Here is a 22,717-nt window from a genome sequence, read left to right as displayed (position 1 = left end):
CCGCGTAGCCGGCCGAGCACCACGCCCGCGGCCCTTTAACGCCGGGACAGGTGCAGCCCGGCACCGCCTGCGGGCTGCTGACGTAGCGTGACGCAATGGCACATGGGCGGCCGCCATTGGCCGGGGCGGGCCCCGCCCCCCGGACTGCGGAGCCGGCGGCGGCGGCGCGTCCCACGCAGGCGGCGGCGGCGGCTGCGGCGTTGGGGAGGCCGAGCGGCGGGCGGGCGCTCGCGGCGGGTGGGTGGGCTCTTCCTCGCACGCAGCCTCGGCGGCTCTGCACCCTCCCCTGCCTGCTAGCGGGCCGCGCTGCTGCAGGCTACGAGGCCTCGACCCCGACCCCTGCTCTCCACGTCCGGACCCGGGCTCCTCCCCTCTAGACCCGGGTTCCGTTCCGGACTCCGCCCCACGGGACCGCCCATCCGGCCCCTATTCTGATACTTGGACTCTGACCCGTTCTCCCTAATTCCGCTGATCCTGGCCCCCATAACCCGTATTCAGACCTTAAAGCAATGAGTTGACTTCTCCCTTGCTGAGGCTTCAGGCCACGTCTCCCATGGTGACGAGGATCACTTATTCCCGTCTTGGAACTGCGGAACGGGCTCCTTCTTCACCCCCTCCCTCCCTCCCCGGGCCATTCCCCGGGCCGTTCCCCCGGGCTAGCCTTATAATAACACAGATCCGGGCTCCCAGACCCGCGGCGCCTCAGAACCAACCCTTCTCTTTCTCACCAGGCTCCTCCGGGGAGCCATCCCCATTCCGTTTATCTACAGGTTCCCAGCCTGGGAAAAGATGGCCTCGCTGCCCCGGAGGGGCCTGGTCCCACCTCTGCTCTGGGGCCTGACTCTCTTCCTTAGTCTCCCAGGCCCCGTCTGGCTCCAGCCGTCTCCTCTTCCCCAGTCTTCTCCCCCCACTGAGCTCCATCCATGTCATACCTGCCGGGAACTGGTCGACAGCTTCAACAAGGTGGGTGCATGAGCAGCCTTGAGGGAGATGGCCCGACCTGGTGGCACAGGAGGTGAACGCAGTTCTGGGATGCAAGTCTGCATGAGTCAAGTACCAGCTGGGTTGTTTACTAGTTGTATGACCTTGGGCAGGTCTCCTCTCTGTGCCTCAGTCCCCTGGTCAGTGAAATACCCAAGTGCTAGAATGTGCCAGGCACTGTTCTTAGCTATTACTACTGTTCTCCATTTCCAGGGCCTGGAGAGAACAATCCGGGACAACTTTGGAGGTGGAAATACGGCCTGGGAGGAAGAGAAGTTGTCCAAATACAAAGACAGGTAAGGGCCTGGAGAGGTGGGTTTGTATACCTCACCTCCCAATCTCTGCTCTACTGGGGAGGCCTAGAAACTCTTGGGGAGTACTTATTCAACAAGTATCCCTGAACATATCTAGCATAGCAATAAATAAGGCAGGCAAAATTCCATCTTCAAGGAGCTTACGTTCTAATTGAGGAGACAGACAGTGAATAAATAAATAAGGTCCTATCAAATGAAGAACAGGAAAGCAGGGTGGACTACAGAATCGTGGGGAGGCATGGGGTTCAAGGTGTGACATTTGAACAGAAACCAAAGGAGAGAAGCAAGCTATGTGACAGGGAAGGGATTTGGGCAGAGTGGGACTGAGCTGCTTGTGTTTGAGATGAGGCTGGATGGGAGTGAAGCAGAAGAGAGTGTTGAACATGGAGGCAGAGTGCCTTGAAGGTCACAGAGTGCTGTCTAGATTTCATTCTGAGTGTAATGGGAAAGCCATCGGAAGGTTTGGAACGGAGAAGTGATGTGCTCTTATTCATACCTTTAGAAGATGTACCTACGCTGTAGTAGCAGAAAGACTAGGGGCCGGAGTAGAGGAAGCAGGGAGACCCTTTGGGAGGCTAGTCTAGGTGCGACAGCATGAGCCGGTGTGGTATCTAGTGGTGGGTGTGGTGAGAATGCGTCAAATTCTGGGTATGTTATGCAGATGGACTGATAGGGCTTGATGATGGAATCATTATGGGGTATGAGAGAAAAAGAATAAAAAGTACTCATTAACTTTTGGGCCTGAGCAACTGGGTGAAGAGTGGAGCTGTTTCCTGCTATGGGTAAAGCTGAGGCAGGAGGCGGTTTGGGGCGGGGGCTGGAATTAGGTGTTCTCTTTGAACATATTGGGCTGAAATGTCCATTAAACAGCCAAGTAGAGTTAGATTGAGGTGTCTGGGGCTCAGGGGAAAAGTAGGAGCTGGAAACCTGAATTTGAGAGTCCTCAGCATATTATATTATATACATATAATTATATATATATATATAGTTCTCAGTATTATAAAGCTGTGGGATGAGATGACACCACCAGATGAAAGGCCTGAATCCTAGGCCCTCCCCCTTTCCAAAGTCAGGTTAAGGAGAAGGAATCAACAAGACCTGGAGTTAGACCTGGTTGTCAGTTCTCTGTGTACCCTAGGGAAGGTCACTTCACTTCTCTGAGCCTCACTTTCCTAATCTGTAAATTGGGGATGTTAATACTTGCTTTGTCTGTTTCTTAGGATTGTGGTAAGGATTAAACTGTGATGCCCACTAGAAACGAGGGGTTTGTTATTATGTAACATGGATCATTTTCTTTTCCCTTATTGGGCCTCAGTTTCTTCATTTAGGAATGAAGGGATTGGCCAAGATAACCTGAAGGGCACTTCTAGCTGTATAATGGCTCCTGTTTTTTTGTTTGTTTGGTTTTTGTTTTTTAAATCTTCTCCTATATGCCAAGCACATGCTAGACCCTTTAAATACATAATATATGTGTATGCATATATATATATATATATATATGTATATATATATATATTTAAAGTTTGTTATGGTGAAATATATATAACATAAAATGTACCCCTAAAGACATCAGTACATTTACATGTTTTGCAGCCTTTACTACTGTCTTGTTCCAGAACATTTTTACCACGGCATGAAGGAACTACATACCTATTTAGCAGCAGCTCCCCATTCTCCCTTTCCCCCAGCCCCTGGCAACCATTACTCTGCTGGCTGTGTCTGTGGATTTGCTGATTCCATTGGAATCCATTTGTATCTGGCTTCTTTCACTTAGTATATTGTTTTCAAGGTTCGTTCATAATATAACAGATGTCAGTAGTTCAATCCTTTTTAAAGCTTAATTATATTTCATTGTATGGATTTACTGCATTTTGCTTATCCGTTCTTCAATTGATGGACATTTGGGTTGTTGCTACCTTTTGGCCGTTGTGTACAGTATTGCTACAAACATTTGTGTACAGGTTTTTGTTTGAACACCCGTTTTCCATTCTTTTGGGATATATAACCAAGAGTGGAACTGCTGATTCATATGGTAATTCCATGTTTAACCTATTGAGGAACTGCCAAACTGTTTTCCACAGTGGCTGCACCATTTTTCTTTCCCACCTTCAGTGTAGGAGGGTTCCAATTTCTCCACATCCTTGCCAACACTTGTTATGCAATGTATTTTTAATCACATTTACCCAGCAAGGAGAGTATTACATCCCATTGTGCAAACACAGGAATGGAGGTATCTTATAATCAATCTGCAGGACAGGTATTGTCTCCATTTTACAGATGAGAAAACAGAGATTCAGGAGAGGTTAAGTGACTTGTCCAAGGTCACTTAACTAGATGTGAATCCAGGTCTATTTGACTACCCTTCCATTATGCCCCATGGCCTTTCCTTTGAAGTCATGGCATAGGAGTAGTGGTAACAGGACACCTAAAGGAGGGTGGGGGATGGCGTAGAACATAGTCTTATCACTCACACCCTGTCTGGTCAGTGAGACCCGCCTGGTGGAGGTGCTTGAGAGCGTGTGCAGCAAGTCGGACTTTGAATGCCACCGCCTGCTGGAGCTGAGCGAGGAACTGGTGGAGAGCTGGTGGTTTCACAAGTGAGTTTTGGGGGGCTTTCCAGGGAAGGGGCCACAGACGGTCCTGGTGGTGAAGGAGGGAGCTGCATGCTAGGGTCTGTGTCCTACTGTGGCTCCTTCTTCCAAACCTAGATCTGCTAAGGGCTTATGGGAGGGCCCAAGTCTCACTCTGAGCCTCACTTTACTCCTCTGCCAAATGGGGAGAAGGTGTTGGTCAGGTAGCCTTATGGGTCTTATATCCAACGTGGGTTGTCTCACAGATTCCTTGGGAGGTTGGGCAGTGGGCGGCACCTGACACCTTCTCAGCTCCCCCTTACTGTCATCCCCACCCCACTTCAGGCAGCAGGAAGCCCCAGACCTCTTCCAGTGGCTCTGCTCAGATTCCCTGAAGCTCTGCTGCCCCTCAGGCACCTTCGGGCCCTCCTGTCTCCGTGAGTTTTCAAGCTCCTCTCGAGGGACTAGAGGGAACTTCCAAGGCCAAGGATCCAAGTCCTGGCTCTGTCCTTTAGCTGGCTGTGTGAGCTCAGGTTGCTCAGATAATTTCTCTGGACCTTAGTTCTCATATGCCTCACAGGGCTATTGAGATGAACAAATCAGTGGGGAATGGCTCTGAAAATAAAGATTACAGGGCTAGATAGTCAGATGGGACTGTGGTTTTTATCATGTATGTGAGAAATGCCCCCACCTTCCCACTTCCCATGCCTAGATCAGATCAGGCCCATCCTCTGGACTAAGGTGACCTTCCTAGGGACAGGCAAGTGCTGCTTTAAACCCCAATCATCACCTTCTTCTACATACAGTCCTGAGGGAGGAGCTGAACCTACCACCAGCCCTTTTAGAAAAATCTCTCTGGAAGCTTCAGATACTTAGTGACACAAAGAATAAAAAAGTAGGGGATCCCTGGGTGGCTCAGTGGTTTGGCGCCTGCCTTTGGCCCAGGACGCTATCCTGGAGTCCCGGTATCGAGTTCACGTCGGGCTCCCTGCATGGAGCCTGCTTCTCCCTCTGCCTGTGTCTCTGCCTCTCTCTCTCTCTCTCAGTCTATCATAAATAAATAAATAAATAAATAAATAGATAAATAAATAAATAATCTTTTAAAAAAATAGAATAAAAAAGTAGTAAATTGAAAACAAACAGAAAAAGAAAATCCGTGACAAAGATGATTAATTCCTTTATAAGAAGAAATTGTGGTAAATAATCTGTTCCATAGGAAGGTATTGGTTAAGTACATTTCATACAAAGCGTTATGTTGCCATTAAGTTCTTCTCCAAAAATGTTTCATGATATGGGGAATATTCTCTGTATTCACGACTGTATTTGTGATTTTACCTGCTTTGGTGTCTGCCCACAGCCTGTCCTGGGGGTGCAGAGAAGCCCTGCGGTGGCTACGGGCAGTGTGAAGGGGAAGGGACTCGAGGGGGCAGCGGGCACTGTGACTGCCAAGCCGGCTACGGGGGCGAGGCCTGTGGCCAGTGTGGCCTTGGCTACTTTGAGGCAGAGCGCAACGCCAGCCATCTGGTATGTTCGGGTAGGTAGCCAAGAGGCGTGGGGCTGGGCAGGCACAGATAGGATGTCTGCATGCCCATCCTTACACTCTCCCCATTCCGCTCAGCTTGTTTTGGCCCTTGTGCCCGCTGCTCAGGACCCGAAGAGTCAAACTGTCTACAGTGCAAGAAGGGCTGGGCCCTGCATCACCTCAAGTGTGTAGGTGAGTGAGGCCCCGACCTAGGGCTGGGGAGGTGGTCCCTGTCAACACAAACGTATCTGGGCTAGACCAACTCTGTCCCCATCTTCGTGGAGATCTCAACCCGGTTGGAAAGGTAGAAAAGTAGCCAGGCAGTTACTTTGTGCGGTTAGAGATGTCCCTGATTCAGCTCTGGTGGTGGGGAATCTGGAAAGGCTTCTTGGAGGAGGTATCACTTAGGCCAAGTCTTGAAAATTGAGGAAGGATTAGCCAGGGAAATGAAGATTTTTAACTTGGGGTTGCGAAGCCTGAGTTCAAGACTTGGTTTGGTCTCTGTCCAGCTGTCTATACAGATGAGGGTAAAGGCTAAGCTGCTATAACAAAAAGATCACCGAAGGTTGTGGCTTAAAGAATATAGAGGTTTATTTTTATCTCATACCACAGTTTCAGAACGAGTGGTCCAGGCCGGCAAGGAAGTTCTGCTTGTCACAATCACTCAGGGACCCAGTACTTCCTGTCTTACTCTGTGGTCATCCCCGCGGGACGTTTCTGTTGTTTGAGGTTGGGTTATAGGTACCTTCGTGTTCCATGACCTGACACTCAGGAAGTGAGAAAGGGAAGAAAGTGCATGGAGGATTTAAAACAATTGCGTTGTTTTAAGGCCAAGCTAAAAGTGGAGCACATCCCTTCTGTTTACATCCTGTTGGCCAGAACTCACTCCTTGGGCCACACTTAGCTGCAAGGCAGATTGGAAACTGTGGTCTCTGGCTGGACAGCTCTTAAGTCCAGCTGCACCCCTACCTCTGTGTTGGCGCGCAGCCTGCAGTCTCTGGCACCCCCTTTGAGCATAGGCAGGTCCATTCCCCAACAACCCTGGCCTCGGCTTCCCTGTTAGTGCAATAGGGACTGAAACTCCTGCCCTGCCGGCCTCTCTACAGACATCGACGAGTGTGGCACAGAGCGAGCCAGCTGTGGAGCCGATCAGTTCTGTGTAAACACGGAGGGCTCCTATGAGTGCCGAGGTAAGTGCCAGTCCTGTTGTGGAGGGTAGGAGGAGCTGCTCCATGCCTTTACCCCCAAATTTCTACCTTCTCAGGCACCAGAACCCCCCCAGACCTCTTCTGGGACGTACCCCCTCCACAGTCTGCCCTGGGCCTAAGGGCAGCTCTCACCTTGTCTCTCCTCTCCCTTCTCCAGACTGCGCCAAGGCCTGCCTGGGCTGCATGGGGGCAGGGCCAGGCCGCTGTAAGAAGTGTAGCCCTGGCTACCAGCAGGTGGGCTCCAAGTGTCTCGGTGAGTCTCCAGCAGCGCACAGACGGTGGAGTGCCTTGCCCACCATGGATTGAGAATGGCTGGGGGGATACAGACAGGGCAGGGGAAGCAAGGGTGGAGTATTGCCTGGGCCAGGGCAGAGGGGAGGGTCTGGATGTGAGCGAGATGGAGTCAGGGCTCCTGCAGGTGGAACCCTGGCAGTGGGGGTCTGACCCTGCCTCACCCTCCCTCAAGATGTGGACGAATGTGAGACACAGGTGTGTCCAGGAGAGAACGAGCAGTGCGAGAACACCGAGGGTAGCTATCGCTGTATCTGTGCTGAAGGCTACAAACAGATGGAGGGCATATGTGTGAAGGAGCAGATCCCAGGTGAGCCCCAGAGTGCCCCCCCACTGCGGGGAACGGGAGGAGGGGGGGGTCCTCATGGGGGGGGGGGCAGGCAAGTTCCTTCTCCAGGCAGCCACAGGCCCTGCCCCATCCCCACTGCCACCCAGCCCCCATGAGGCAGCACTGAGGCCCAAACCCCACATCTTACCCCCAGGGTGACTTTAAGCAACCTCATGCCTCCCAAGAGAGAAAGAAAACCGCACTTAGTGTCAAATCACCCTACCTCCATTCTTATCTGTCCAATGGGACCCGTCCTTGTCCTGGGCTGCTGAGAGCAGTCACAGGCCGGAGGTGTGATGACACGAAGGACAATCACAATGGTGACAACTGTGACTGCTTGCCCAGTGCTCACTGCGTGTCAGACACTGTTGCAAGCATGTTGCATGTTTTAACTTCTTTCACTTCTAAAACCAGTCCGGGGCTGGTGGTATTATTCTCAGCCCCATTTTACACAGCGGAAACCAGGATGCGGAGAGAGGAAATAACTTGCCCAGGGCCACATGAGCAGCAGGCTGCAGAGCTGGGAGTCAAACCCAGGCAGTCTGGCTCCAGAGCTGGGCTAGCACTCATGCTCTGCCCCAACCTGCCCACCACACGGCTTGGGCAGACCTCCTCACTTCTCTGAGCCTCCGTGCCCCACTTAGGGAGACAGGGACAGTAACTGCCCCCGTCGTAATCGCTCTCAGCAGTAAATGACATTGTGTGCTGGCCTGCCAGGCAGGCGTGTGGCAGCCACGATGAGGCACGTGGGCAGCTCCAGGAATAGCAGAGGCGTGACAGGTGCTTCTCACGTTCTTCACAGAGTCAGCAGGCTTCTTCTCGGAGATGACAGAGGATGAGCTGGTTGTGCTGCAGCAGATGTTCTTTGGGGTCGTCATCTGTGCGCTGGCCACACTGGCCGCTAAGGGCGACTTGGTCTTCACCGCCATCTTCATCGGGGCCGTGGCGGCCATGACTGGCTACTGGCTGTCAGAGCGCAGTGACCGTGTGCTGGAGGGCTTCATCAAGGGCAGATAGTCCCCGCCGCACCTGCAGGATCTCCTCCCATCCAGGCTGTCCCCAGAGGGCCAGCCTCTTTCCCACCTGGACACTGGAGGCAGCTTGCTTTCTTTTTGAGTGGGGTAAGCACCTCCTACCACCAGGCCGGGGCAGGCAAGGCCCTTGGAGTGAAAAAGTAGCCCTAAATGTGGATGCCATGAGCTCTTGGCCTGGGGGAAACTGGGCAGGCTTCACAATGTGTGAATTTTTAAAAAGTATCTCCTTGTGGTGGCTGCTTGTGGGCTCTGGGCTCTGGCCCCTGCCTGGGGTGAGGGGGTGCCCTCCAGGGCTGGGCCCATCACAGTCCCCTCCTGCCAGCTGCATGCTGCCACCTCCTGGTCCCCACTCAGCGCCCCTGCCCCTCAGCCACTGATTATTTATTCATCTCAGGAAATAAAGGTCTTGGAAAAAGAGAGAAGCTTCCGTCTCACTACCTGCCTCCTCCTCCCCATGGGTTGCCCTAAGCTACTGAGAGCCCCTCTCCCCTGCCCTTGGGGAAGTTTCCTAAAACCCTGGGAAATTGAAGGCTACTCTGATGGAGGGGCAGTAGGGGCCCCTCCCTTAGGCTTGGCCCTGAAAGTAGTGTTAGGAGAGGGGGGTGGAGGAATCAGGCTTTGGAGTGGAACTTCCTGGGTTCAGTGCCAATGAACATTTGTGTAAAGGACCTTGGACAAATGACTTTTGTCTCTGAACTTCACTCTTCCCATTTAAAAAATGGGCATGATACGCTTTCCGCTCAGGCTTAATATGAGAAGATGATGGATGCGAAGACCTGAAGGCTCAGCACAACGGATAGATGTTCTATAAAATATTGGTAGCCATTACTCCTAAAACTTCCCAGGGTCAAGTGCCCTTTCCTTTTGAAATCCTCTTCTCGGGACACCTGGGTGGCTCAGCGGTTGAGCACCTGTCTTCCGCCCAGGGTGTGATCCCGGAGTCCTGGGATCGAGTCCCACATCAGGCTCCCTGCAGGGAGCTCAGGGAGCTTGCTTCTCCCTCTGCCTGTGTCTCTGCCTCTCTCTCTGTGTCTCTCAATAATTAATAAATAAAATCTTGAAAGAAAGAAGGGAAAGAAAGAAAGAAATCCTCCTCTCCCCAAGAGACAGAGGACTTGGGATTGCTGGGGGGAGGGGGGGGGGCGGTTGGGAACTGCTACCTCTTCTCTGAACAGGATCCTGGCAGGGCCAGAGGGAGGCATGAGCCAACTCCTAAGGGTTTATTTCTTTGGCACAAGGAGGACAGTCAGTCTGGACAAGCAAGCCTCATCTGTCCACGCCGGGGAGGCTGGAAGGGTGTCTGGGGTACCTAGACGTCATATCCCACATCAATATCCATGCATGTCCACCCTGTATTCCGCGTAAGTCACAGCCTCTGTGCAAAATACCCGCTGGGGGGGGGGGGGGGAAGATATTAAAAAAACAAAAACCGGGGTAGGTTCATGCCTGGCTGCTTCCAGGGTCTGCTGTCAGGTGGAAGCCCGGGAATGCCAGTTTTTCCATTGTTCAGCTGTCCCAATGGGCCACGCCGCATGGCCACGGAGGGTGGGGCCCTGCTCCCGCATCCCTGGGCCCCTCAGAGCTCAATGGTGTCACTGGAGGCGCTGCGGGAGTCCCCCGGCTTGCAGCGAGGCTGGACCTCAGTCTGCGGGTCCCCGGGCCGCGCGGGGGCGGGGGCGGGGCCGGGGCCGGGGCCGGGGCCGGGGGCCGGGGCCGCGGCCGGCAGCAGCTGTACCGTGCTGGGCAGCTCATCCAGGGGCAGACTGTCCACCGACGACAGCCCGTGACGCCACGGGTTCCAGCTGATCTTGAGCGAGCCCCGGGAGAGGCTGTCCATGGAGCTGCGGGAGGTCCCCCGCTCAGGGTCGTCCCCCACGTGCGGCGGGACCGGGCCGCGCACGCGCACGTCGCTGAGAGAGCGGCAGCGGCCGCGCAGGAGCGCGGGGCCGGCGGCGTCGGGCTCGGCGTCGGGCGCGGCGTCGGGGTGGCTGCCCCGCCGCGGCCGCAGCGCGCCCCCAGGCGGCGGGGAGGCCAGGCCGCGCAGGCCGCAGCGCCGGAACACGCTGTCTCGCACCAAGTGCTCGCGGAAGAGCGCGGCGTCGATGCTCCGGCTCAGGTTGATGGGCGACGGCGGCCGCAGGTCCAGCTCGCTCGTCGACGGCGCGGGCCCCACGCTGCAGCGGGACAGCCCCGGGCCACCCTGGGGGCCGCGGCCCAAAGACGCCGCCGAGCCCCAAGCGCCGGAACTGGGCGCGGCAGGCGGCCCCCCCTCCGCCGGGTTGCGGATGAGGCTCTTGCTGAGGTCCAGGCTGCCCGCGCCCACGCCGCTGGGCCCCGCGTAGCAGTTGTTGGGTCGCTCGGGCACCTCGCTCTTGCCCGAGGGCGTGGGACACGCCAGGCGTAGTAGCTTTGCCCAGCAAGCGTGCTCCGTGGGGGGCCGGGGCCGCGCGGCGGCCACCGCGGCCAGCGCCAGGGCGAGGGCCCAGGTCAGCTCCAGCAGGCGCAGCCAGAAGTGGACGCCCCACCAGGCCCACGAAAAGCGGCCCACGCGGCCCGGGCCCGGGTACAGCCAGAGCGCGGCCGCCAGCTGCAAGCCGCTGGCCAGCAGCCCCAGCGCGCCCGCCACGGCCAGCAGCCGCGGGCCCGGGCTGGCATCCCAGCCCCGCGGCCCGTCCAGCAGGCGGCGACGGCACAGGCAGAGCGTGCCCAGGGACACGGCGGCGCCCCAGGCGCAGGACGAGCCCTGGGCCAGGAGGTTGAGCGCGGGCCTCACCGACAGCAGGTCGGTGGTCAGCAGCCCCACGGCGTGCGCCAAGGCCAGCGCCGCCAGCAGGAGCGGGTTCTGCAGCTGCGGCGGCAGCCCCGCGCCCAGGCCGAGCAGGGTCAGCGCCGCCAGCGCCGTGAGCAGCAAGGGGAAGGGCAGGTTGTAGAGGACCAGGCCGGCGCGCACGCCCAGGCGCGCCTGCGAGCCGTACGGGTCGGCCAGCATGTAGGCAGACCGAAGCCCCGAGGCCACCAGCACCAGCACGGCCGCCCCCAGAGCCAGCCGGGGCGCCGAAGGGGCGGCTGCCAGGGAGGCCAGGGCCAGCAGTGCGGGCAGCAGGAAGAGCACCCCCACCCCGTAGACGTGCAGCTCCCAGGAAAAGCTCAGCACCCGCCGCAGGGGACCCCAGCGCAGGGGGGGTGCGGTGGCATTGGCCGGGGGGCTGGTGGCTGGGGCTGATGCCATGGAGCTGGCTGAGGGCTCCGGAGGGGGTGGCTGGCCCAGGGCGCGCTGCGTGGTGACCCGAATGAGGCCCCGGCGTGACGTCGAGGGGGCCTGGACTGGGGGTGCCGGGGGATGGCTTTGGGGGCGCCCCGGCCACTCCTCGGCTTCATCTGCAATAATAACAATATCAAAATAGCTCTTTGAACAGTGCTTTTTGGTTTGCCACATTCTCTAGTGTGGTGGACAAGTTGTTTAACTTCTCTAAGCACATCTGTAAAATGCGGATGGGAAGAGCATCTACCTCATGGGGTTGTGGGGAGGACTGGGTGTTTGGCATAGGGTCCCACACCCAGTAAGGTACAATGATGTGACCTATCGCTTTTATCAATGATGCGGCAGCAGTTCTCGGCACCGGCTGCCCATTAGAATCACCTGGAGACCAAGTGAACCAGAATTCCTTGGGATGGGGGCTGGGTAGTGGAATAAAAAAAAAAAAATCTCCTCCAGTGATTTGCGGGAGTTGGAGAAACTGCACTAAATATATCCAAGTCACATTTAAGAATATTCTAGCCCCCAAAGGGCAAATGACTTGTCCCAGAGTACCCAGTGAGCATTAGTTTATTATCCTAAGTTTTTTGAAGGAGGTGCTAGCCAGGTCCTTTAAGGAGCTGTCGGTTCCCATTCGCCCCTCCCATATACCTCACACAGGTTTTTAGTTATTAGAGTACCCACTCTCCCCCAAACCCCTAGCCATGCCCTCACCTGGCTGCAGGGCCCCCACCGGGCTCTCTGTTCGATTTGCAGCTGGGCCAGGGTCCAAGGGGCCAGGGATGAGGGACTTGGGGGTACCTGGGGTCTCCAGTGCTCCTCTCACCCGCTGGGGGGAGATGGGGTCTGCTCCATTCATTCCTGCTATCTCTGAAATAACAAAAGCAGTCATCACTTTGCCCGACCTTCCAGCAGTCCCCAAAGCCTAATCCCCCAAAAGGGAAGCACAATCACCCTCATTGGCCAGAACGAGGAAAATGGTACCCAGAGGGGCCCAAGGCCACTTAGAAATGGTGAACACTGCCCCCTCCCAGAACTGCTCAGCACCCTCACTCTGATACCCACCTGGCTCAGGCTGCCCATCGGGAGTCTCTGTGGCTGGGGGACCCGAGGGCTGGGGTCCTGGTGAACCCCTAACATCAGGAATGTCGGCCTGTTTGGGCGAGGGACTTGAAGAACTGACTTCCCGGGTCTCTTCACCTCCAGTCTTCTTGGGGAGCTCAGCTGGCAGCTCCTCAGCAGAAGGAAGGCTTTTGGCCAATGCTAGGTCTGGCCAGGCCCCAGGTTCCTGAGAGGATACCACCTCACCTGGGGATACCCAGCCAACATGAGGGACTGCTGGATCCTCCTGGGTGAAGAGGGGGCCTCGAGCTGCCTCCTGGAAATCCTCACCCTCACCCTGTTCTTCCAGCACTGGCCTCCCGGTAGTGCCCAAGTGGGGAGCAAGAGTGTGGGGAAGGCCCTGGTGGTCTAAGGGGGGTATCTCTGAGACTCTGATCGTGGCTTCGGCCACCAGACCCTCATCTCTAGGTGATCCTTGTTCCACTTGGCCCCCAGGCTCCCCTGGCCCCGGGGAGGGAGGAACTGTGGCTATCCTAAGTTGGAGTCTGGGAGTTATGGGGATGAAAGTGAAATGGGGTAGGCCTATGGGATGGAGGGCTAGTGCTTCTTGCTCTCTAGGCTCCTGTGAGTCAGGAGGTCCTGTCCAGCCCTGAGAACTTGACCCTCGAGCCAACTGGAGGTCATCAGTTACTGGGAGTCCTTCTCTCTGAGCCCTATGGGCTGCTTTAGGTCCATGCAGGGCTGGGCCAAGGGGAGTGTCTATGGGCTCCTCAGGTACTTCCTTGGCAGGGGCCTGGGGAGCATTGGAGTTCCAGTGGCTCTCATCTCTGGACTTTTCCCAGAGGAAGTCGAGGGCCTGGGGCTCTGTGCCCACAGGGCCCTGGGGGTGGTCTCCTGGGATCAGATGTGGTTCCGAGTCTTCAAGTGGCTTGGGAAGGCCCCGGCCCAGGGCAGGGCCAGCCCCCAGAGACAGCAGCAAATATAGCAGCAGGGAGCCACATACATAGCTCCATGTGCTGGCGGCCATGGTCCACTCTGATGCCTGGGCCTAGAACACTCAACTTCCAGTCCTCACTGGATGAGCCTAAAAAAAGGAGAAGAGGGATGACATGTGAGCACTGGGAGTACCCAGAGCTGCCCCAAGTGGGATGGTAGGAAAGAAGGAAATAGACATGAGAAGCTCCCCTTCCTCCAACCCCTTCCTGTCCAAGCTCTTCATGCTGCCCAAAGTGACCTTTTAAAACTGCGTCTTTCTAGTCATGCTACTTGCCCCACTTCAAAACCTTCAATGGCTCCTCATCATCCTCAGGAAAGGAGATAAGTTCCTCTCCAAGCCTTCCAAGACCACATCAGGCTGCTCACCTATTCTTCAATACCCACTGGGCTGTCCAATGCCCCAGTCCCTTGCATCTGCTGTCCCTCCGCCTGGAATGCCTTCTCCCTTCTCCTTCACTTGCTGAAATCCTATTTTTTTAAAAGATTTTATTTTATTATTTATTCGACGGAAAGAGTGAGAGAGCACAAGTAGGTGGTACGGCAGAGAGAGGGAGAAGCAGACTCCCTGCTGAGCAGGGAACCCGATGCGGGGCTCGATGCCAGGACACTTCACTGACTGAGCCACCCAGATGCCCACTGAAATCCTATTCTTGAAGGCCTGGCTCAAATGTCAGAGAGATGGAAAGGGACAGGGATCTGGGTCTGAATCCCAGCCTTGCCATTTCCTAGGTGAGTTACTTCACCTCTCCAAATCATGGTTTTCCATCAGTAAAATGGGTACCCCAACTCAAAGGAGCTCTTATAAGACTTACCTAACACAACACATTATAGGCCAGGCCCATAATAGGAGTTTAATAAGCATTAGAGCCCTTTTACTTTTCCCTTTGTCAAGAAACCTTTCTTTCCCACCAGCCTCAACTATTTCAACAAAATTTGAACACATGCTATCTGCCAAGCCCTGGGGATAGAGCAGTGAACAGATTGACAAGATTCCTGCCCTCATGGAGCTCGCATTCTAGAGTGAGAGACAGACAATGAGTAATTTTAAATAAGATGAGCTATGAAGAAAATAAAACAGGGTTAAGAAGTAGACAGATGAGGGGCTACTTTACCCAGGGGGTAGCAGGGAGGCCTCTTTGGGGTGACATTTAAGCTAGATGCTGAATGAGAAGGAGCCAGCCATTTGAAGATATGGGAGAAATGTATTTGGCAAAGGGAACAGAAAGTGCTAAGGCCCTGATGCAGAATGAGCGAGTGAGTTCAAGAAATGAAAAGGCTGGGCAGCCGGGCTGGCTCAGCAGTTTAGCGCCGCCTTCAGCCCAGGACGTGATCCTGGAGACCCGGGATCGAGTCCCGCCTCGGGCTCCCTGCATGGAGCCTGCTTCTCCCTCTGCCTGTGTCTCTGCCTCTCTCTGTGTGGGTCTCTCATGAATAAATACATTAAAAAAATCTTAAAAAAAAAAAAAAAGGAAATGAAAAGGCTAGCGTGGCTGGAGCATAGCAAATGAAGGAGAAAGTAGCAGAGGGAGATAAAATCAGGAAGGTAAGGCTAGATCACAAAGGGCTTTGTAAGCCACAGTAAGGCACCTGGATTTTATTCTAAGTATCACAGGAAGCCAATACAGATGTTAAGTATGAGAGCAACAAGGTCTGGTGTTTTAAAAGGGGGAGAAGAGGGTGCCTGGGTGGTTCAGTCGGTTACAGCTCAGCTCAGCTCAGGGTTGTGGGATCAAGCCCCACGTCAGGATCCTTGTTTAGCTCAGAGTTGGCCTGAGATTCTCTCCCTCTCCTTCTGCCCCTCTGCTCACTGCACACACTTGTGCACTTTCTCTCTCTCAAATAAAATAAATAAAATATTTAAAAGGGGAAGAGAGGCTAGTCCAGAAATCCAGGTAAGATATGATGGTGGCTCGTTTCAGCTTAGACGTTTCTTTCCCTGACACCTCCTCTACCCCTTCCCATCATCCTGGTCACATAATGTAATCTCCAGTCTCCTCCACTGGCCTGGGACTTCTCAAGGGCTGCATCTGCACTTTTATTTCTTGTCTCCAGCCTCCTGCATATGCCTGGCCCCAGGTAGATATCCCCTAAAGGTTCCTCATCCTGACAGTCCCTAGTTAATCCAGGGAGGCAGGAAGGGACCCCATGGCCAGGAGAGAGGGGCAGGGGCGCAGCAGCCATGAGAGGAGAGGCCTGGGTGGTTTTGGGGCGGAGGCCCTGCTCCTTTCCTTTCTGGGAAGCAGGTGTGCCAGAGCTCCCTGGCTCCTCATCCTTGGTGGCTCACATAGACCTTGAGAAGCCAATGAAAACTGCAGGTGCACTCTCCAGGGAAATGCCCAGGTTCGTCAAAGGTTGTAGACAATTTCAGGGGGTTCAAAGATCCCTTAAACCCATTCCCCAAACTGAGTTTCGATTCTGCCTTAAAGTCTTGTCAGTTCCTTTCTCAAACATTCAGTGAGCCCCATGCTCTGCCCCTAGCCCAAACTGGGTGCTGGGGACCCAAAGAGAAGCCTCACTTGGTGTCAGGAGTGGGGGCCAGTCAGCTGGACTGGAGCAAGGACTGAACGGCCACTAACACATGTCCTGGTTAATAATAGTGCCCCTGTGTTGAGCCTTACCCAGTCGAGCTCCTGCGCTAAGATTAGCTGCACGTCCTCCATCTCATCCAACCCCCCAAACACAAGCAGGTGTGAGTATAACCATTTCAGAGGGGGAGAAACCGAGGTTCAGAGAGGTTTAGCAAATCACCCAAGGTCACACAGCCAGCCAGCCAATGGCCACACCAGGGGTTGTGAAACCCGCAATGGCTCATTTTGAACGGGGGGGGGGGGGGGGGGTGTCCAAAAGCTTTTCAGAGGAGACAGTTGAATTAGGCCTTCAAGGATAAGCAAATGGCATCTGCTCACCACCCTCAATTCAAACGAAATGCATGCATCTGTGGACGAGGAGGGGGCTGCCGAGTCCCGGGCTCCCGCTACAGGAGAGATGGGGGGGGGGTGGCGGGGGGCTGGGTGAGGGGCAGGGGCATCTGCGTGCCCCAGGAACCGGGGAGAGGCCGGCCGGGGCAGCCTCGGGAGCCGGTGCGTCTCGGGTTACCTCTCCTCCGGCGAGTCCTCTCCCCTGGCTCCGCGCCTTTCCGCAGTGTCCCGGGTGGGGGCGGGCGCCCGTGCAGGCTCTGCCGCCCGCGCCCGGGAAGGGGCTTCGGCCGAGCTCCGGGCCGGGCCCCCGCCCCGCCCCGCCCCGCGCCGCCCCGCGCCGCCCCGCCCCGCCCCGGCCCGGCCCCTGCCGGCTCCTCACCTGGGCGCCGCGCGCGCAGCCCCCGCGATCCCCTCGCGCGCGGCCCCGCAGCCGCCCGCCGCGCCGCATCCTCCCGAGATGCTCAGACTCGGCCAGCGGAGCCCGGCGCTGCCGATCGCGAGCCCGCCCCCTGGAACCCCGGCGCCGCTTAACCCTTTCCCCCGACCGTGCATTCCTCGCCGAGCCCCGACCTCGCCGCTCTCAGAGCTCAGGGCTCAGCGGGGAACCGAGGTCACGACTCGGAAAGCCCTCCCGCGGCATCCTTGACTAAGGGACAGCCAATCCGGGTTTGCACACCCCGTGGGACGCGGAGCTCACTGCCTTCAGTACCTGTCTACCCACACTCCTACGGATGCACACATTCCTATACACCTACGGGTAAATCCTACCTACAGCTTGCTGTTTATCCTTCAGACCTTTTTCATTCTTTCTCTCTCTTTTTGTTTTTCAGCTTCAGAGATAGCTTCAGATCTTTTTCAATGCACAGTCATGTATATACACCTTAAATAGAAATGAGATCATACTGTACATACTGTTCTGTAACTTCCCTTTTTTCTCTTCACTGTGAAATATATCCTGGCACATGTTCCCTGTAAATTTCTACAGATCCAGGTCCTTTCTTGTATTCACTGTTGAGAAGTGAAGCATATAGTCAGCCTATATTTTTTTATTTATCCAGTCCTGAAGTTGGACATGTCGAAGGTTTCTAGACTCTTGCTAGCAGGAATAATAAGGCAGAGACCATTGCTGCATAGACCTCTTCATGCACAAGCCCTAGTGTAACTATCAGATAATTTCCCACCTAAGGTATGGGTAGATCTATATGAGTCTGCACATTTTCAGGTCTGATAGACACTTGAAAATGTCCCTGGTCCCTCTTTGGACACCTTCTGATGTACTGTGTGTCCACCACTGCATTCAATAACAGTAATAGACATCTACACAAGGAATACATGTGGTCATTACATATGATGTAAAATCTTTAATGCCATGGAGAAATTTCCAGAGTAGATTGTTGACTATTTAAATTTCAGTCACTTGATGTAAAAATAATGTGTGCTGATTGTCCCAAGTTAAGTAACGCAGAAATGTTCAAAGAACACATTAACCATCTTACTCTAGGTCTCTTCAAGTCAGCCTCCCCAGATGCGCCCACTCTTAGCATCATATGGTTTCTTTTATTTAAAGACACATATGTGCATGTCTTTCTTTTCGCAAAAATGGGATCATGTGGGGCGCCTGGGTGGCTCAGTCAGTTAAAGGTCTGCTTTCTGCTCAGATCACCATTCTGGATGGAACCTCGTATCAGGCTCCCTGCTCAGCGGGGAGTCTGCTTCTCCTTCTCTGCCCTTGTGCTCTCTATCTGCTGTCTCTGTCCCTCTCTCAAATAAACAAATAAGATCTATTTAAAAATTTAAAAATGGGATACTATGCATATTATCCTATAACTTTTTTTTGCCTTAAGCGATATATTGTTGGAACCATTCTGAAGGCGATACATACATATTAGCTCCACCCTTTTTTTGCAACTAGCTGTACAGTGTGCTGCATGGTGTGGATGCACTGTCATTTACTCACATTCCCAGATTTCCCTACTGAAGGGTAGATAGCTGGTTTACCACTATTTTTTTCCTACTAGAAACAATAGTACAATAAACATCTTTATATACAAATGTATGCATCTTTACATGGTGATTCTCTAAATTGCTTCAGATAATTATTTGTATGATCCTATTTGTGTTAATATCTACCTATATCTATCCATCTATCTACCTACCTACCTACCTACCCATCCTACTCCTAATTATTAGAAGGCAAATAGTGGTTGATATGATTTTTATCTAATTTTGCTTTTCTGGGGATCCCTGGATGGCTTAGCGGTTTGGCGCCTGCCTTTGGCCCAGGGCGCGATCCTGGAGACCCGGGATCGAATCCCACACTGGGCTCCCGGTGCATGGAGCCTGCTTCTCCCTCTGCCTGTGTCTCTGCCTCTCTCTCTCTCTCTGTGACTATCATAAAATTAAAAAAAAAAAAAAGAAAGAAAGAAAGAAAGAAAGAAAGAAAATTCTTCCTAAGGCTGAGCTAAAATTTCCCTCCCAGGACTTGCCTACCCCTGGGTCTCACAGAAAAGCAACATTCAGCCCTTAGTTATGTCTGACATGTTGCAGTTTGAAGAGTATTCAGAGCCTGAATCCAGCTTTTCTGACACTAGCAGAAGGCTTGGGCTTTTCCCAGTTCACCTATCACCTGACCAGCTCTACTGTTTTCTTTATGGGAACCCCTTTAGAATTGTAAAGGCACCTTTCATTTTAGAATCTTTTCCCTCCAGGGCAAACCCTCCCAGTTCTTTCACCCTTTCCTCAAAGGACAGGATTCTGGGCTCTCACCACTGTAACATCTCTCCTCTGTTGGCTTCCTACCAGGTCAAAAATGTCCCCCCATAAAGTACAACCCTTGATGGGGTGCCTGGTAGCTTAGGTGGTTGTCCAACTCTCAGTTTCAGCTCATGTCATGATTTCAGGATCATGAGATCGAGCCCCATGTTGGGCCCCGCGTTCAATGTGGAGGCTGCTTGAGGTTCTCTCTCCCTCTCCCTCTGCCCCTCCCACTCATGCTCTAAAACAAACAAATATTTTTTTAAAAATGAAATATAACTCTTAGAACTGAACCCAGTTAGGAACAAAGCTGGACTTTCACCTCCCCTTTCTAGATTCTCCTCCATTAATATGGCTTGGCAGTGAATTAATGTTTCTAGCAGCTACATCATTTTGTTGCCCAATATTGATCTACTAGGTCTTCTTCCACCTCTTTGTGTGCAGTTAGTTTCTTGACCCTCAGTGTAGGATTTGACATTTATTTCTTGTTTCTTTTCTCTTATTAGATCTAGCCTGTTATTCTGATCTTGTGGGAAGTTATCTGAATCCTGGTTCTAAATATAATAGATAATTAGCATTTTTCAGCATTGTCCAAGATCCATTTCTTTTGCTGGCAGTACCCTAATTTCCTTTGAGGAACCGATGTCTTTTCCCTCATGAGAAGTCTTGTGGGGAGGGTAGTTCTTGTAGGGATCCACTACAGAGGCTGAAGCCCAAATCCCTCCTCTCATTGCCTCCTGTGAACCCTCTGGTGAGACTCCTTTGGAGATGTTGAGATTCCCTTAGTAGGCTCAGAGCTGGCCTGTTTCCCTGCCTCAGTTTCCCCCAAGGAAGACTACCCATTCATCCCTGCAAAGTCTTACTGGCCTGACAATGCCCAACCCCCAGTCCACAGAGGACCATCCAGCTGCCCCCTACTTGCTCTCTTTAGAGCACCCCAATCCCACTATGTTGTCAAACCATCCACTGGCAGGGGTTTTTGAGATTCCAAACAAAGGCAAGAGAGATTATGATCCCTTTGGCCAGAAGCCAAGATGAAAGCTGATCCTCTGGAAAGAGGAGACTGGTTGGGGGTGGAGGTGAATGTAAGTGGGGAACATGGAGTTCCAGGTATAGGTGGGGAGTATCATCACACCTGTCAGCATCATCCTGGAGACTCTAGGAGGTCAGTGATGAGTGGGGGATGATTCAAGTGTATATTCATTTATGAAGCCCTTACACACCTTATTACACACATTATTCTTTTTAAGTCCTTACAACAACCTATGTATTATTATGCTCTCCATTTTAGAGCTGGCAAACTGAAGTTCAGAGAGCTTAAGTAATTTGTTCAAAGTCACACAGCAGATAAGAAGGCAAGTTCTAAGTGTGACTTCAGAACCAGAACTTTTTTTTTTTTTAAGATTTATTTATTTATTTATTCATGAGAGACACAGAGAGAGAGGCAGAGACATAGGCAGAGGGAGAAGCAGAATCCCTGTGGGGAGCCTGATGTGGGACTCGATCCCAAGATCCCGGGATCATGCCCTGAGCCAAAGGTAGACGCTCAACCACTGAGCCACTTAGGCGGCTGGAGAACCAGCACTCTTAATTCTGATGGCACCATCCTGCCCCCGAGGAAGTACCTCAGAGAGGGGAGACAGGGAGATGAACATCCCAGGCCTTCCAGGTGGCCCTGCTGTATTAGGAGTCTGAGTCTATGAAAATAGGCCTCCAACTTGGATTCTCGTTTGAAGGGACTTCATCAGGGTCTGGGAGTTGCTGAGAGCTCCCACCCAAAAGTACTTTGGAAGGTCCCAAGGAAGGGGAGAAAGGAGGAAGAAGGCAAAGGTGAGGTGGCTGGCAGCGATGAAGCCTCTCACTTAGACGATGCCTAGGACAGTTGGCTGGCATTTTCATTCTGGCTGGTCACTGGCAGGCACAAGCAAAGAAACAAAAGGCAGAACAGGTGGGAGAGGGTACAGCTTGGTGAACCTTCTCTGTTCTGTGCTGGGGTAGGGTGGGTGGATGGGGGTACGGGGAGGGTGAAGATTTACACTCTTTCATTAAGCTTGCCAAATTAAGCCTTCAGAATTAATTTGGAGTTTTAACTCATTCTTTCTCAGAGTTTAGCCTCCATGGATATTGGCTAAGTGAACCTTTTAAAGATAATTTTGTATCTTTAATAAATACAAATCATGTGGTACATTATTTTTTTTAAAGGTTTTATGGATTTATTCATGAGAGACACACAGAGAGAGGCAGAGACATAGAGGGAGAAGCAGGCTCCCTGCGGGGAGCCCAATGCAGGACTCGATCTCAGGGCTCCAGGATCACGACCTAAGCTGAAGGCCGATGCTCAACCACTGAGCCACCCAGGTGTCCCTGGCACATACTTTAAAACCAACTGTTCTCTATCCCATTCCCCTTCACTTCCAACCCCTTTCAATTCTTTCTGGTATTTCTGATGATTTCTTTTTGTTTTTATATAGATTAAGTGCCAGACTTGTACTGCTTGTGTTAATTTTTTTTTCAGTTTTAGATTTTTACCTATTGATTAGCCCCATGGAGTATGAAGATTTAGCTTTCCACGTTTCACATTTCCACATTATTTGGTATGGCTATTGTTTATATCAATATTCAGCACTTACAACACTAGAACCATGAAACAATGAGTCAGGCTGACTCAAGAATTGTACTGTGATTACATTTCCTTTGCTAGATGTTCTGTTTTTTCCTGGGGTAATCCTTGGTTTTTTGTTTAATTTTCTGGGCATCTGTCACTAATTCAATCTCCTTAATTTTTTCTTGAAATGAAAATCAATCTGAAGATTTGATTTCCCATAGAGATAATACTTTGAAAAAGACTCACAGAATTCTACATAGAATAAGTGGCTTGAAAAATGAGTGGTGGTGGGGACCTATTTACAAGAGACTTAGGAGACACAGCAATCAAATGCTATGTGGGAGGGGCACCTGGGCGGCTCAGCAGTTTAGCATCCGCCTTTGGCTCAGGTCATGATCCCAGGGTTTCAGGATCAAGTCCTACATCAGACTGCCCTTGGGAAGCCTGCTTCTCCCTCTGCCTATGTCTCTGCCTCTCTGTGTGTCTCTCATGAATAAGTAAATTAAAAGATCTTAAAAAAATAGGATGTAATTCACATACACAAAATTTACATATTTAAAGGGTACTATTTTAGTGGTTTTAGTGTATTCATAAGGCTGTACAACCATCACCACTGTCAATTTTAGAACATTTTCATCCCCCCAAAAGAAACCCGTATCAATTAGCAGTCACTCCCCATTCCCTTCCCCCAAGCCCTGGCAACCGCTAAACTACATATCTCTGTGGGTTTGCCTATTCTGGACATTTCATAAAACACACGATCATAAATGCATTTTTTTGTGATTGGCTTCCTTCATTTCGTGTGTTTCAAGGTTCATCCCTGCCATAGGCTGTATCTGCACTTCATTCGTTTTTATTGCTGTATAACATCCCACTGT

General features: G+C 52.6%; 2 protein-coding genes and 1 long non-coding RNA gene across 10 annotated transcripts; 1 reads left to right on the top strand and 2 right to left on the bottom strand.

Moving 5' to 3' along the window:
• Positions 1-116: 116 nt before the first annotated feature.
• Positions 117-8,670, top strand: CRELD1 (cysteine rich with EGF like domains 1). Of its 2 annotated transcripts, none has more exons than XM_025450354.3 (11): positions 117-237; positions 771-963; positions 1,195-1,277; positions 3,782-3,892; positions 4,211-4,302; positions 5,223-5,399; positions 5,484-5,579; positions 6,494-6,577; positions 6,753-6,848; positions 7,062-7,196; positions 8,017-8,670. In XM_025450354.3, the coding sequence occupies exons 2-11, from the start codon at positions 790-792 to the stop codon at positions 8,229-8,231; spliced, it is 1,263 nt and encodes a 420-aa protein (XP_025306139.1). In that variant the 5' UTR covers positions 117-237; positions 771-789; the 3' UTR covers positions 8,232-8,670. The 2 variants fall into 2 exon arrangements, with proteins under 2 accessions (XP_025306139.1, XP_025306148.1); XM_025450363.3 differs by having other exon boundaries at positions 150-237; positions 732-963.
• Positions 5,954-8,017, bottom strand: LOC125753208 (uncharacterized). Of its 2 annotated transcripts, none has more exons than XR_007404426.1 (2): positions 7,363-8,017; positions 5,954-6,907 (listed from the first exon to the last, which is right to left on the bottom strand). It is a non-coding gene; the product is annotated as an uncharacterized LOC125753208 (long non-coding RNA). The 2 variants fall into 2 exon arrangements; XR_007404427.1 differs by having other exon boundaries at positions 7,438-8,017.
• A 783-nt stretch (positions 8,671-9,453) lies between the features above and the next one.
• On the bottom strand, positions 9,454-17,376 carry PRRT3 (proline rich transmembrane protein 3). Of its 6 annotated transcripts, none has more exons than XM_035702677.2 (5): positions 17,249-17,376; positions 13,929-14,030; positions 12,570-13,650; positions 12,219-12,374; positions 9,454-11,626 (listed from the first exon to the last, which is right to left on the bottom strand). In XM_035702677.2, the coding sequence occupies exons 3-5, from the start codon at positions 13,591-13,593 to the stop codon at positions 9,825-9,827; spliced, it is 2,982 nt and encodes a 993-aa protein (XP_035558570.1). In that variant the 5' UTR covers positions 13,594-13,650; positions 13,929-14,030; positions 17,249-17,376; the 3' UTR covers positions 9,454-9,824. The 6 variants fall into 6 exon arrangements, with proteins under 6 accessions (XP_035558570.1, XP_025305892.1, XP_025305901.1 ...); XM_025450107.3 differs by lacking the exon at positions 17,249-17,376 and adding an exon at positions 16,860-17,161; XM_025450116.3 differs by lacking the exon at positions 17,249-17,376 and adding an exon at positions 16,659-16,794.
• Between the last annotated feature and the right edge of the window lie 5,341 nt (positions 17,377-22,717).

The sequence above is a fragment of the Canis lupus genome, chromosome 20, assembly GCF_003254725.2.
Source record: "Canis lupus dingo isolate Sandy chromosome 20, ASM325472v2, whole genome shotgun sequence".
Taxonomy (NCBI): Eukaryota; Metazoa; Chordata; class Mammalia; order Carnivora; family Canidae; genus Canis; species Canis lupus.
The sequence above is the reverse complement of the archived record's forward strand: the minus strand, read 5'-3'. Positions and strand labels throughout refer to the sequence as shown.

What these genes read in the sequence shown, in the direction of transcription:
- CRELD1 (XM_025450354.3), top strand. Translation starts at nt 790, where the DNA reads ATGGCCTCGCTGCCCCGGAGGGGCCTGGTCCCACCTCTGCTCTGGGGC. An exon ending in GCATCACCTCAAGTGTGTAG is followed by an intron (nt 5,580 to 6,493) that starts GTGAGTGAGGCC and finishes GCCTCTCTACAG; the next exon opens with ACATCGACGAGTGTGGCACA. An exon ending in TGTGAAGGAGCAGATCCCAG is followed by an intron (nt 7,197 to 8,016) that starts GTGAGCCCCAGA and finishes CGTTCTTCACAG; the next exon opens with AGTCAGCAGGCTTCTTCTCG.
- PRRT3 (XM_035702677.2), bottom strand. Translation starts at nt 13,593, where the DNA reads ATGGCCGCCAGCACATGGAGCTATGTATGTGGCTCCCTGCTGCTATAT. An exon ending in CGATGGGCAGCCTGAGCCAG is followed by an intron (nt 12,375 to 12,569) that starts GTGGGTATCAGA and finishes TTGTTATTTCAG; the next exon opens with AGATAGCAGGAATGAATGGA. An exon ending in GGTGGGGGCCCTGCAGCCAG is followed by an intron (nt 11,627 to 12,218) that starts GTGAGGGCATGG and finishes TTATTATTGCAG; the next exon opens with ATGAAGCCGAGGAGTGGCCG.